Source organism: Carassius auratus, chromosome 4 (genome assembly GCF_003368295.1).
Source record: "Carassius auratus strain Wakin chromosome 4, ASM336829v1, whole genome shotgun sequence".
NCBI lineage: Eukaryota > Metazoa > Chordata > Actinopteri > Cypriniformes > Cyprinidae > Carassius > Carassius auratus.
The window spans coordinates 9431414-9446830 of NC_039246.1; the positions used below are offsets into that span (position 1 = coordinate 9431414).

At 37.2% G+C, this 15417-nt stretch overlaps 1 protein-coding gene and 1 pseudogene across 1 annotated transcript in view; one reads left to right on the forward strand and one right to left on the reverse strand.

Moving 5' to 3' along the window:
• LOC113068563 (antigen WC1.1-like) overlaps positions 1–14928 on the reverse strand; it is a 79342-nt gene extending 64414 nt beyond the window's left edge. Inside the window, exons 1-14 of the mRNA XM_026241327.1 lie at positions 14460–14928; positions 14029–14331; positions 13849–13920; positions 13609–13640; positions 12411–12470; positions 9862–9928; positions 6215–6297; positions 5983–6031; positions 5428–5748; positions 3336–3641; positions 3021–3098; positions 1433–1747; positions 1151–1339; positions 970–1053 (exon numbers count right to left, since the gene is read on the reverse strand). Coding sequence (XP_026097112.1) covers positions 970–1053; positions 1151–1339; positions 1433–1747; positions 3021–3098; positions 3336–3641; positions 5428–5748; positions 5983–6031; positions 6215–6297; positions 9862–9928; positions 12411–12470; positions 13609–13640; positions 13849–13920; positions 14029–14331; positions 14460–14817 — 2317 coding nt within the window. The 5' untranslated portion in view covers positions 14818–14928. The remainder of the gene's footprint in view (positions 1–969; positions 1054–1150; positions 1340–1432; positions 1748–3020; positions 3099–3335; positions 3642–5427; positions 5749–5982; positions 6032–6214; positions 6298–9861; positions 9929–12410; positions 12471–13608; positions 13641–13848; positions 13921–14028; positions 14332–14459) is intronic.
• LOC113068301 (thyroid transcription factor 1-associated protein 26 homolog) lies at positions 8920–12038 on the forward strand (annotated as a pseudogene).
• Positions 14929–15417: the final 489 nt, after the last annotated feature.

Genomic DNA, 15417 nt, shown 5'->3' on the forward strand with positions numbered 1-15417 from the left:
ATCAGTGATGACATCATCATAGTATCCCAATGTGATTTCCTTCACCATCTCTTCTGCATCAACACACAATATGTTTGGATACAAAAGCCAAAATATCTTGTTACAGAACATGAGACGGAGAATTTCTGAAACATTTGGTTGCAAATCATGTGGTCAATTAAAAAGGTCACTGACCTTTTAGGACACCGTTGCCGTTGGTGACATCATCATAATATGCAGTCTTGAACTCTTTTGCTAAAAAGGAGAGCAGACTGTTAATATACTGTATATGTAAACACCAGTTTTTAGTATAGAATCATCAGTCAAATATATAATAGAACTATTAATTTTATTTATTTATTCATTCATTTCAGTTAATTCATAAAAAGGATGTGGAATGAATGTGCGCTTCAGCTCTCGAACCTGAGAGAAGCTCATCATCATTTTGATACCCAGAATGAAGTTCTTCAGAGATCAGACTCCCTGTTAAAGAAGAGCTGAGTAGTCAGAAACATGTTCATCATTACAAACCGACTGATTTATTTCCTTTGAATCATAAAGCATCGTAATAGTGATAACACAACAAATGAATTTATTACTCAACACAGTTAATTTAATTATTTAAGCATTCAACACATAAATCCAATGGAGTTTAGGCCTACTAGCATACACACATGAAACCATTCCTTACTGCCTTCCAGAAATACATGCAGGAAGAGACACACACATATACCTGCACCTACTGTACTTGTACAAACATGAGCCCCTGCTTACGACCCTCTAAAAATACACACAGGAGGAGGCACTGACTGACACATGCTCACCTCACACACACACACAATAACATATAAACATGCACCTGCAGCTCTGTGGTTTTTTCAGGAATTCTTTGGTTTGAAGCAGGAGGTTTAACAGGACTAATAATAGATGAACATCAACTGACAGACTCTTATTAATGCTATTAAATGAGATTGATGGCTTATGTTTTACCCCTCTGAGTGAAGTGATTGTGTCTTAAATGAATCTCTTCATAAGCAGCCGCAGTCGTCATCCTGTGTCTCCTCTTAGAGAGAGCTGTGAGTGTAGACAGACAAACCTGCTGTCAGTTCACAACACATGACTGATCACACGCTGAATAAGACACAAATGACAGTCTCTGGATCTCTCCTACCTCTCCTCATCACTCTGTTCTGTTGAATCAGTATAAGCAGTGGCACTAAGAGCAGTAAGAGCACAACTCCCAGAACAATCACAAGCACTGGGGGGACGGAGAGAGACACTGCTGGAGGACTGACTGATGTTGAGCGCACTGGAGGAGAAGCTGAAGTTGTTATTGCAGGAGTAGTTGACACTGACAAATCTGGCAGAACATACATAAACACATTAATAATCATGCAAATGACAAATATTATTAGCACTATTAGAAAATTATTTAATTTTTTTTTGCTGTAACCTGTACAGTTGAGTCTAACATGTTTCTTGTGGGCGCAGTCAGTGTGGTTATTCAAGGAGAGAGGACAGTCCCACAGGTGAATCTCATTCCCTCTACATTGACCTTTGTTCATCCACACAACACCTTCACCAGCACCAAAGGTTGAATTCCCATCAGAAAGCAGTGCTTCTCCACAACCCAGCTGCCTGCAGACCACCTGAGCATCGTTGATGTCCCACTGATCATCACAGACTGAGCCCCACACAGCGTTATGATACACCTCCAGCCTCCCAGAGCACCGGCCCTCCCCTCCATTCAGTCTGAGAGGAATATTCTCTAAAACATACACATCAACCAGCACTGAGCAGCTTCAAAACATAATTTATAACAAAGCACACTGAAGCTAAACCAAGATGGCTTTAAATGTATGATTAGACTTCTTGATCTTCTTTGAACACACATATTTAAAGGTCCCCTTCTTCGTGATTCCATGTTTTAAACTTTAGTTAGTGTGTAATGTTGTTGATAGAGTATATATAATATCTGTAAAATTCTAAAGCTCAAAGTTCAATGCCAAGCGAGATATTTGATTTAACAGAATTCGCCTACAAAAAACGACCCGTTTGGACTACAGCCCTCTAGTTCCTGCAGTAATGACGTCACTAAAACAGTTTTTTGACTAACCTCCGCCCACATGAATTAACAAAAAGGGGGGCGTGGCCTTGTTGTGCTCCGACGGAGAAGGAGGAAGAGATGTGTTTGTGTTTGTCACCATGTCGTTTGAAAAGCAGTTATTATCATCTCGGAGTCCAATCATCTTTGTTTGGGCTTCCCAGGGATGCTGTACTTGGAGATTAATGGTTACAATTTATGTTTAACTCGGTTCCCCAAAATTATAATCCACATGTAAAACTATGTGCAACAAATTTTGCTGAGGACAGCTTGCTGGGGATAACTTCCTCAATCTCAATCAGTTTAATGCCGGATTCGCACAAAGATTATTCTTGAAAGATGGAGCAGTTCCCTCTTTGTCTGAAGAAGGTGTTGTTTATGGACCACAACCGGTAAGTGTATTTTATTATTTAAGTTGGTGTGTTTAACAGTTTCTGTAACTTATTACACAAAGGGCAATGCTGTTAGGTTTGTTAACTAGATGTTAGGGCTGTGCAAAAAATCTAATGCGATTTTCATGCGCATATCGTCAGTAAAAACGCTCCTGTGACTATAAATACATCTCCTGCCCATGCTCCTGCCCCCTTGCTTCTCAAAACTAGTCCAATCGCGTTTCCAGGAGGGCAGCACGCGCTCAGTTGCTGTCGAATCACAACACAGGAACAACAGGCCCAATCAGAACTCGTTACGCATTTCTGAAGGAGGGACTTTATAGAACAAGGAAGATATCAGCCCGTTTTTATGACAGTGAAAACAGCGGTATACAAATACTGTGTATTTTTACACGCGAAACATGAACACGTTATATTGCACACTGTAAACACAATCAAAGCTTCAAAAAAAGTACGTAAAACGGGACCTTTAAAGCAAAAAAATATAAAAATAAAAAAAGTTTAAATAACTAAAATGTACCAAATTTGTTTTAAAAAAAACTTACTTGAACACTGTTTTTGTTGAGGAGATGGTGAGATAAAACAAGACAAACGACTCCGAGAAGACTCATGATTCTCCTCCTCTGAGATTAAAACATAAAGAGAACATTCAGATACAAGGCACAAATTGTAACACCTCACAGTGAAACATATCAATGTGAAAACATAATTTAAGCCTCATAAATAATTTTTAGGCTCTTTCCATCAGCTCAGGTTAGTCTTTCATAAACATTAGTTTACTCACCATATTAGATAAAAACATTGTGTTTAAAGAAACATCACTACTAAGACCATTTTACATTATTTAAATATCGTCTCACTTGAGCAGGTGATTTTGGCCACTTCATCCTTATTATTACAGTTATTTTGTCCCCAGGGTGAAGAAGGACACTGCCACAGATTTGAGTCATGTGGTCGACATGTAACTTTATCCAGCCAGTTAGGAGCTGATTTCACTTTTGCTGTAGAAGCAGACAAATCACCAGATCTTCCACAGTTCAGCTCTTGACAGATCAGACTCACTGTGTCTCTGTCCATCTGGTTCCAGCAAACATTACCCCAGGATCCATTGTAGAAAACCTCCAGATTTCCTTCACAGCCCTCAGTTAACCTGATCTCTTTAAACTCTAGATAGAAATGAAAAGAAAATGTCATTTTAAAATACCAAAGTGTAAAAATCTGGGCATTATGGATATGTAATAAAAGATGCCACTAAACAATTATTACAAATATATTGTCTTTGTTGTTTCTGCATTAATTTGAAGATTGAATGTGAAATTATTGCAATATAAAAGTATACTGAAAAACTTTAACTTTAGGTGGGATTAATCGCTATTAATTTCAGAAACAAATGAACTAAACTAAATTTAACTTTGAAAATAGCCACAAAAGGTAATATAAAGCTATTATTGAGTTAAACGAGAAAAGTATTAAGTAGATATAAAATAGTAGCTTTAGAAAAATATTTTATTTGATTCAACATAAAATTTATTACACAAACATTTAGGCTACAACAGCCTAACATAAACTATGGAACATAAAGAAAGATGATTTGAGAAACATCTCAGTATTTTTTGTTCATGCAATGAAAGTCACTGGCAACTAAATCTGCTGTTACCAACAGTGTTTAAACTACCTTCTTTAAGTTATTCAGGTGTAAAACTACATGAAGGTGAGTAAATGATGAAAGATTTTTAATTTGGGGTGAACTTACGATGGTGTTTTAGTATGACAGTGTTTTAATGCCACATTAAATAAATTTTAAAAATCTAAGATTACAAGATAAAGGTCGTAAAATTTAGAGAATAAAGCAGAAATTAGGAGAATAAAATAAAAATTCAGTTTAACCTTTCATGAAGTGTGAAGTGAATGAAAAAATCCTGCAAAGTTTTAAATCTGAAATTCACTGTGTATAAAGTTATTGTCTATCAAAAGTAGGTGTAGACTCTGATCCTTTTTAAAACTAATCTCAAGCCATTTCATGTCATGTCAACATGAAACATTAGCAGATTGCCCATCCACTTGTTGCTTGCACAGACCCAGGAAAACATGAACATATGAATATGATATAAATATTAGACAAAAACTCATACAGGGGCTAATATTACCCCATTATCTTGAATTTTAGGGCATAACTGCATTTATGGAGTGCATGATATTTGTCAGTAGTCAACTGAATGAAATATAAGATGATGTACAGGTCTGGGGGCGGGCCGGGGCATGTGCGTTAAATGTGTTCAAGGGGTCATATGATGCGATTTCATGTTTTTCTTTCTCTTTGGAGTGTTACAAGCTATTCGTGAATTGATAAGATCCCTAAAGTTGCAAAGACAAAAGTCTCAAACCCAAAGAGATACTCTTTATAAAAGTTAAGACTCAACCACGCCCTCCTTAAACACCTTGTTTAAACATGTCTCCGCATGTCTACGTCACGGTGTTGAAAAGATTGCATAATGACGCCCAAATGTTCACGCAAAGAAAGAAGGCGTAACTTTGATTCTCGCTGTAGTATCGTTGCCACCGCCATGTTGTGAAGATGCTTTGTGTTTCATTGTGAAAATGAAAATACTTTGTTTGGCCTTCCAAATGAGGACACAACTAGAAACCAGTGGTTAGGTTGTATTTACAACACAGTTCAAACTAAACATTTGTGTGTGTGAAACGCATTTTACAGAGGACTGTTACCTGAACCTGGGAGAGTAGCGTACAATGCTGTCTGTTCTGACTCACAGCCTGTAAGTAAATTTTTATATTTAAAGAATTTGCAACTGAATATTCAAACGCAAGTTTTCAGTATGGTAGAGTAGCGCATGTTGTTTGTCGTTTCTCTGATCACAAATGCAGACATTTTTAGCAACATTATATGACCCCTTTAAAATATTTTATAGCCATATTAGCATTCAGCATGTTTACCTGAGCACACTACTCCTACATCCTCCTTGTGTTGACAGTCATGTTTTCCCCAGCCTGAAGAAGAGCAGCTCCACAGGGACGTCTCATTCCCCTCACACTCCACCTCATCCAGCCATATGTGTCCAGAACCAGGACCAAACCAGGCTGGTACCTGCTGGTTACTGAGGGCCACTCCACACTGCAGCTGTCTGCACACCACATGGGCATCTTTAATATCCCAGGAGTCATCACACACTGTCCCCCATGAGCCATTGTGAAAAACCTCCAGCCTCCCTGCACAGTCTCCCCCAGAACCCTCCAGTCTGAGGGACCTGCGACCTGCTATCCAGAGAAAGAAAAACATTGATTGTACATGTACACTGCTGATCACTAACAACTAAAGAATCTGCCCAGATGTTGATTCAAACACTAGCTCACTGAGAGTTTGTTGAGAACTGCAGTTCAATAGATGAGCTTGGAGATAATATTAATTTGCCATTCATTCTATATGTAAAATATTCTACATTTATTAAAATGTGTAATTTTAGTCTGAAACCATAGTGTGAATGTGCTCACCAGAGCAGATGACTCCAACATCTCGTCTGTGAGAACATTCAGCTCGACTCCATGAAGAGATGGAACATTCTGAGAGTTTTGTTTCATTCCCGTCACAATCAAACACATCAGCCCAGATTTCACCACTTCCCTCTCCAAACCAGTCTGATCCCACAACAGACACAGCAATCCCACAATTCAGCTGTCTACAGAGGACACTGGCAGCTCTCATATCCCAGCATGCATCACACACTGTGCCCCATTTACCAAGATACTGAAGTTCCACTCTCCCAGAACAAGAGCCTGAACCGTCTATCAGTCTGAGATCTGTGTAACCTGGACAAACAACAAACAAGTGACAGCTTATTTAAACAGTGTGAAACTAGTGTCAAGATAACTGAGCAATACAACAGCAGTATGTTACATAAGAATGTAATTAATTTAAAGCGATACCAAATGTTAATACTCAACCAGAACAGATCACTCCCACATCATTGTCATGAGAACAGTTGTGTTTCTGTGAAGATGATCGTGAACAGACGTCTATCTGAGATTCATTTCCTCTGCACTGAATCTCCTCTGACCAAACACGGCCTTTTCCTTTACCAAAAGCAGCTGCTCCCAGCACCTGTACAGGAGCCCCACAGTTCAGCTCTCTACACACAACCTCAGCATCCTGCTGGTCAAAGACAGCGTCACACACTGAACCCCATCCTTCTGTACGAAACATCTCCACTCTCCCAGAGCACAGGTGAAATCCGTCCAAAAGTCGAAGTCTTTGCTCTGAGTCTTTGAAATATAAAGACAGATAATTAAGTAAACTGGTATTTAATTTTGACATTTTGGGTTTCATTAATTTCACTTAATCAGCACTAATTTTATCTTCCATCCATAATTTTATAATCTTTGTTAAATCGGAGTAAAATAAGATAAAAATAAAATAAAACAGCAGACATGACAAATTTAATGGTGATTCTCTTTATAGTTTATTATAAAGGAATAAGGAATGAATATTAATATATTATTTTGAAAAAAAATAATTAAACAAATTGCCTATTTCATGGGATTGAAATTGATGCAGGTTGTCCATGTCAAGTATTTTATTGCTTGAGTAAGCATTTTAAGAGACAGGGATGAAATGGTTTGGAGCAGCTTACCTGAACAGATGACACCAGCATCGTGACCATGTTTACAGTACTTCTGTGTATACTGGCTGTTGGACCTGCAGTCTTTCAGTGCAGTCTCTGATCCACTACAATGTACATAACCTATTGAAATTGGTCCTGATCCTTGTCCAAAGTGAGCACTATATATTGGTTTTCCAGCTGTCCCACAGTCCAGCTCTCTACACACCACTGCAGCATCAGCAATATCCCAATAATAATGACACACTGTTCCCCACTGACCATTCTTAAAAAACTCTACCCGACCAGCACAGCGATTATTGCCATTCACCAACCTCACACTCACACTGTCTACACATGAGAGAGAGACAATAATGAACATACCAAACACAGTATGTAGTAAAGTGTAACATTACATGTTAATTATTTCAGCACATTTTAAAGAATAGATTACCTCTTGACTCTGAGTATGTACCTACCAGAGGTGATGAGTTTTATCATATAACACAGAAACATCAGCATCAGACAGTTCTCCATCTTCTCCTTCAGCTCGACACACACTACTTCATCAACTCAGAGCACAGCACAAGTTTCTCGTCTGCTCCTCAAACACACTGAAAAAACTGGCTCCTGTCAGCCCCCTAAAGAGAGAGAGAGACTCACAGCTGCCAATGACACTCACTGTTCCCTTATTAGACACAACAGAGGAAATCATCAAACACAATCAGTGACAAATCAGAAAGCAGCATTTTGATTTTCTCCATATATATCAATAAAGTGTGAGCGCTGATGAGCGGGACTCCTCCTCCAGCGTGAAGAGACACTTCACTGAGGACAGACTCGTGTCAGTCAGAAGTCAGTGTGGAGATAAAGTCACACTAAACTTAAAGCAGATTGATACAGAAACACTGCAGCTTATATTCAGCATCAAACCTGAACCTGAACACAGCAGACACAAGCTCTGATCACTGACTTCTGTACGTCTGAACACTTATAAAAATATGATTACTCCATAGTATAAACTATGCTACTATTATACTATTTTACTATTGCATAGTATAAACTATATTGTTGCTATATTGTTTTTATTAAATTAAATATTATCTACTTTCACTGACTTCTGTAAGTCTGAACACTTCAAACACTTACGCAAACTTCCTAGAACCAATTTGAATTAATTAATGGATTTTACTCAGTTGTTCTTTTATTCTTACCAAGAAAATAATAAAAATATGTTTACACCATAGTAAAAACTATATTGTTGCTAAAGCTATTTTGATGATTTTTTATTACATTAAATATTATGTATTTTCATCAGGTTTAACTTTGAGAATAAAATAAGAGCAAGAATCATGTTAGTTTAATACTGCGCTGTTGCATTTGTCCAGCAGATGGCAGCAAAACACTTCTTATTGTAAAGAGGAGCAGACAAGAGTCTTGTCTCTGTGTTGCTGCATGAGGAACTTCTCAACAGTGAAAGTATTACAGGACAGCCTCTATTATGTGTTATGCCAAATTTGCCAAAATAAATTATTATATAAATATATTAAGAAAAAAATAATAAATGTGAAAAAATAAATGAGAATTCCTACTTATATTTCATTATGTATAATTGTATTTTTTAACATTTATTTTTCATTTATTTATTTAGGTATTTATACATGTATTCATTTTCTTATTTATTTCTTATTTATATATTTATTTGTGTAAAGATAATGCATGACATGTGACCTTCTAATAATAATCTGAATCTGACATGCATAATAATCATATTAAAGATCCAGTGGAATGTAAATGTCATTTTCAGTGCTTCTGGTCTGACTGCAGTTACCTGCTGAAGTGTCTCCAGTCATCAGTCTCAGATTCTGCATTCGAGCTTAAGATCTTTGCCCGAACCCGGTCTTAATGCAAATCATCTTATATCATTGTTTACGGGCACAGAAAAGTGAGAATATTTATTGAGAGCAGGCTGAGCAGCAGCAGCTGTTGACACAGTAATTTAAGACGTAAGTAGTCGAATCAGAAAATGATTCCTCTGTGCGACCGAATGCGCGGCCATGTTGAGTGTACCGGTGTGCGTTTTGTTGAATGGTGAAATCGAATATGTTGCCCTCACACAAATAGTCATTACGTCATTAATGTGCGTCTTTCTTTTCGCGAGAAACAAACTAATGTTTGGTTCACAAATTAGAATATGTTAACGTGAAACATGGCACTTTTAAAACAAATCGCAGAAACTAAAGGTCCGATTAAAGGAAAATACTTCAATAACAAATGTGCACATGGTGGTTTAACACATAATAGCAAGAAGAAAAGAAAATGGGTTCTAGAGGACAAAGTTTTTGATGGTAACGTTAGTTTAAAAAAGGTGGGTAACGTTAGTCCACTTTAAACCTAGCTTCTTTTTCAGAAAATGTATTTTAGATGTAGAAAGTTAACAATTAATAAACATAAGACATCTGACATAAGGGTCAATGACAAATAAAGACGTTGGTTACATTTTGAAAAACGTTAATATCATGTTATACAAAAAAGTTAACTTAATTATTTTTCTTATATAAATTACATTTTTGATCAACGTAATAGATCCAGAAAATGTCGTACAAATAGTTATAAAACAAATAGTTAACTAGGACTAAGTGTATAAGTTACTGTTAGAATCTCATCTCCCTCTCAATCCTTCTCAGATAAGGGATTTGCCTTCAAAAGGAAGGAGAAGATAAAACATGAATATGACAAACTTCTCAGAAAGGAGAAGAAGAAAATCAAGCATCACCAATCCGGTGAGGAGGAAGGAATATCCCGAGCATCTGAGACATCTGTACCTGGCTGAAAAAGAACGCCTAGATGAAGAAGAACAAGAAAAAAAGAGGAAATGATGTAAAGGGAGAGCAGTAGATGAAGAGACAGAGGTATATGATGAACTAAAAACAGTGTTGGATTTACCTTTTACTGAGAAACAAATCTCAAACACAACAACTGACCAAACACCTGCCTCTGATTCAGAGTCTGACAGGTACAGTCACAGATAGTAAAAAAAAAATATATATATCTCTCTATGTATATGGTATATATTGTATACACACACAAAGCCACATTTCTGATTTGTGTCTTCAGCTCCCATAAGACTCCATTCATCCAAAGGAAGCAGAAAATGTCATCGTATCAGAAGACAAAGCAAGAATATGAAAGGATAAAGGAGGAATGTGCATGAAAACAAGAGGTGAAGAAATAAAAACTGTCAAATGTATTCTCAGTGCTAGAGCCATCAGTATGATGGAATTGTACAGTTTTCCGTTTCCTAACCAATCTCCTTTGTGATGTCATTAAGGAAGACTAGTTATGTCATATAAACAACACATTTTAATCATCCTTTACATTCTTTAGCACATGATTGATGTATGTTTTATTATGTGTGTCTGTAGGCATTTTTGAAAGACAAAGTTCAGCGAGAGGAGGTGCTGAAAAAATATATGTAGAAGAAAATATCAACCTATCAGTTGTTGAAGAGAAAAACTAAGAAAGGTCAGCCCAACCTCAATCTGCATACAGAGCTATTGCTGCAAAAGATTCAAGCTCAGCGTAAATAATTCACCATCAAACATAAAATGAGACTGTTTGAAGTTAAAATAGACTACCACACAATAAACTCTGCAGTTTGGGTGAGTGTATTTTTATTTTTTATTTTTTGACCACAAGGATGTGCATAAGTTTGTCTTTCCCAGTAATATTTCTAGTAAACAAAATGTTAAATTATTTTACTAGAGTTAATTCAAGTTTGTGAAAAAAAAATGATGCTTTTTAAGATCTTATAAGTGGTAGATCTATATTTTATTATTATATTTAGCTATAAAATGCTTTCAGAAGCTGAACTGCCTAAAAGTGTTTTCTTAAACATTCATAGAATTTTGCATTATTTCTCTTTTCTTCTAACCGTTATTTAAAAAATATATTTTTGTGACATGATGAATGAATGGTATATTTTGATTATTAATTTAAAAGCATTGATATCAAAATAAAAGGCCAAATACTAAAATTTTAATACTCAAATTTGTTGATAAAACATGAAAATTTTCATAAAAACAGAAGGCATTGATGCATTTGTAGCAATATAAGAAACTCTCAGTAGAACCAGTAACTGTTATATGATTTCATAAACAGTCTCCATAGAGTCATATGGCTCCTCCCTCTTTATTTGACGACTTCCCCTACATCATCATAGTCTGTTTAAAAAAAAAAGAAAAAAAATCATTATTATAATTATATCATTATTTAGTTAAAATTGGGTTTAAATTTTAAATATATTGATTGAAAGTAGATTATGTAAAAAGGTAACAATAACCAACCCAGCATGTTTCTCTCGTCTTACCGCCTGCTCTTCACATCATCATCATCATCATCATCACACTCCTCCTGATCTCCCTCTGATACACATGTGAAATAAAACCTCACATTGTAATGTGTAACACAGCTTGTGTCACTGATCTCTTTCTCCTCAAGACTGTCTAAGACTATTTTAAGATAAAAATAGTTTTGAAGACTAGATTAAACCTGATAAACCTATGATGATTCATTAATGGTTTGAATACATGTTCATTATGTAACATGATAAATAAATATATAATACAGTAGGTTATGATAAAAAGCAGTTCTGTGTGACTCACCTGTTACACATTTAAAGTTCTGTCCAATAATTATGACATCATCATAATGCTCCGGTGAGTCCACTACACATACATGTAGATCTAAACAAAACACATTTTGTCATATCAGACTTACTGAGTAAAAATGTAAAAGGTATTTAGTTAAACACAGATAAAAATGTAAAAGCACATTAATATTAGAGTTCTGTCCACCTGTCATGACATAATTATAACTCTCTGGTGTGTCTTCTATAAATGTATCATATGTAAATACATGTGTATTGTATGTATATAAAACAGGGTGACAGCTGTTTTACGATCTGGTTTCAGTCCATCAGTGATGACATCATCATAGTAGCCTGACATGATTTTGTTAATCTCTTCTGCATCAAAACATATCATATGTTTTGGTGCTTGTGGAATATTGTAGAAAACAAAATGTAAACTGTGCTGTTGCAGGTCTTGAGACTTGGCATTGTTGACATTATTATAATATACAGCGTTTTACTTGTTTAATAAGTTAAAAGTTTTAGTATTATGAACCGCATCAACACATCCTTTGAGTCATTGGTCATATATTTAATTTAGTGATATAATTACACTTTATATGTGTGATTTATAAGTGTGAATTAGATTTTGACCACTATTTAGGTATTATTTAATTATATTTCAGCTCTCTGACCTGGGAAAAGCTCATCAGCATCTTCATACCCAGAATGCAGTTCTTCAGAGATGAGACTCCCTGTTAAAGAAGATCAGAGCAGTCAGAAACATGTTCATCATTACAAAAAGACTGAATCCTCATTTCCTTTGGATCATGTAGCACTGAATTAGTCACAACACACACACAAAAGCATCAGAAACAGAAATGGCATGTTTTTTGTTGGGCCTATTAGCAAACACACGTAACCTTGCATGAACCCGTTCTTAACTGCCTTCCAAAAATATACACAGGTAGGGACACACACACACACATATATATAAACATGCACCTGCAGCTCTGTGGTTTTCTGTCAGGAATTCTTTGGTTTAAAGCAGGAGGTTAAACAGGACTAATAATAGATGAACATCAACTGTCTGACAGACTCTTATTAATGCTATTAAATTAGATTGATTGCTCATGTCTCACCCCTCTGAGTGAAGTGATTGTGTCTGTGCTGAATCTCCTCATAAACGGTCTCAGTTTTCATCCTGTGTCTGCTCTTAGAGAGAGCTGTGAGTGTAGACAGACAAACCTGCTGTCAGTTCACAACACATGACTGATCACACACTGAATAAGACACAATATGACAGTCTCTGGATCTCTCCTACCTCTCCTCATCACTCTGTTCTGCTGAATCAGTATAAGCAGTGGCACTAAGAGCAGTAAGAGCACAACTCCCAGAACAATCACAAGCACTAGGGGGACGGAGAGAGTTTGTGGAGGAGAGACTGATGTTGAGCGCACTGGAGGAGAAACTGGAGGAGAAACTGATGTTGTTGTGGCAGGAGTAGAGGACACTGACACATCTGGCAAATCTGTCAAACACACAAACAAATTAACAATCATGCAATTAATTGATTTATATACACAAATATAAAAAAATAATAATGTGACCTGCACAGGTGAGTCCAGCGTGCTCTTTGTTGGAGCAGTCAGTGTGGTTTTTCAGGGAGAGAGGACAGTCCCACAGGTGAATCTCATTCCCTCTGCACTCGACTCTGTTCATCCACACAACACCTTCACCAGCACCAAAGACTGAATTCCCATCAGCCCTCAGTGCTGCTCCACAACCCAGCTACCTGCAGACCACCTGAGCATCGCTGATGTCCCACTGATCATCACAGACTGAGCCCCACACAGCGTTATGATACACCTCCAGCCTCCCAGAGCACCGGCCCTTACCTCCACTCAGTCTGAGAGGAACATGATCTAAAACACATTAGATCAAACTTTAGATCAAACCTTTACAAAAAAAAAAAAAAAAAAAAACTCAAACTGAAGTTATAGTTGGTTAAATATATAAAATATTTAAAACTGATTTAAAAATCAAATTATCCAGTGCACAGATAATAATATAGTAAGGAAAATACAGGTTTGCACAAAGAAATATCAACTTATGTATTGTCAGGAAACTTACTTGAACACTGTCTCTGGTGAGGAGATGCTGAACATGTCAGATGACTCCGAGGAGACTCATCACTCTCCTCCACTGAAATAAAATATTAAACAATCACAAATAATCTTCCCATCTGCTCTGTTTAGTCTTGCAGAAATATGACTACTGAGACCATATTAAATCATTTAAATATCATCTCACCTGAGCAAGTAATTTTGGCCACTTCATCATCACCACAGTTATTCTGTCCCCAGAGTGAAGAAGGACACTGCCATAAAGAGGAATCATGTGGTCGACATTTAAAATTATCCAGCCAGTTAGGAGCTGATTTCAATCTTGGTGCATAAGCAGACAAAACACCAGATCTTCCACAGTTCAGCTCTTGACAGATCAGACTCACTGTGTCTCTGTCCATCTGGTTCCAGCACACATTACCCCAGGATCCATTGTAGAAAACCTCCACATTCCCGTCACAGCCCTCAGTTAACCTGATCTCTTTAAACTCTAGATAGAAATGCAAAAATACCACTAAAAGAAAAGCTAAATTGAAAACAATGGGCACTATGGACAAATTAATATACTATGAATATGTTATATAAATTTTAATGGGAAAAATTAATCAGCATGTTTACCTGAACACACGACTCCTACATCCTCCTTGTGTATGCAGTCATGTTCTCCCCAGCCTGAAGAAGAGCAGCTCCACAGGGACGTCTCATTCCCCTCACACTCCACCTCATCCAGCCATATGTGTCCAGAACCAGGACCAAACCAGGCTGGTACCTGCTGGTTACTGAGGGCCACTCCACACTGCAGCTGTCTGCACACCACATGGGCATCTTTAATATCCCAGGAGTCATCACACACTGTCCCCCATGAGCCATTGTGAAAAACCTCCAGCCTCCCTGCACAGTCTCCCCCAGAACCCACCAGCCTGATGGACCCACGACCTGATATACAGAGACAGAAAAACAGTGATTGTACATACATATTTCTGATCACTAATAACTGAAGAATCTGTCCAGATGTTGATTTTCTCACCAGTGTTCTTCACTGACAGCTGTTGTGTGGTGCTGCATTTGAGAGTTTGTGAAGAGCTGCAGTTCTCCAGATGAGCTTTACTTTCTGGAGAGAGTATTTATTTGTCATTTAATATTTATCTAAAATATGCTACATTTGTTAAAATGTGTAGTTTTATTCTGAAACCCATGAGTTCAGTGTGGTGTGAATGTGCTCACCAGAGCAGATGACTCCAACATCTCGTCTGTGAGAACATTCAGCTCGACTCCATGAAGAGATGGAACATTCTGAGAGTTTTGTTTCATTCCCGTCACAATCAAACACATCAGCCCAGATTTCACCACTTCCCTCTCCAAACCAGTCTGATCCCACAACAGACACAGCAATCCCACAATTCAGCTGTCTACAGAGGACACTGGCAGCTCTCATATCCCAGCATGCATCACACACTGTGCCCCATTTATCGAGATACTGAAGCTCCACTCTTCCAGAACAAATGTCTGAGCCATTCACCAGCCTGAGATCTGTGTAACCTGGACAAACAACTGACAGCTCTTTCAAACAGTATGA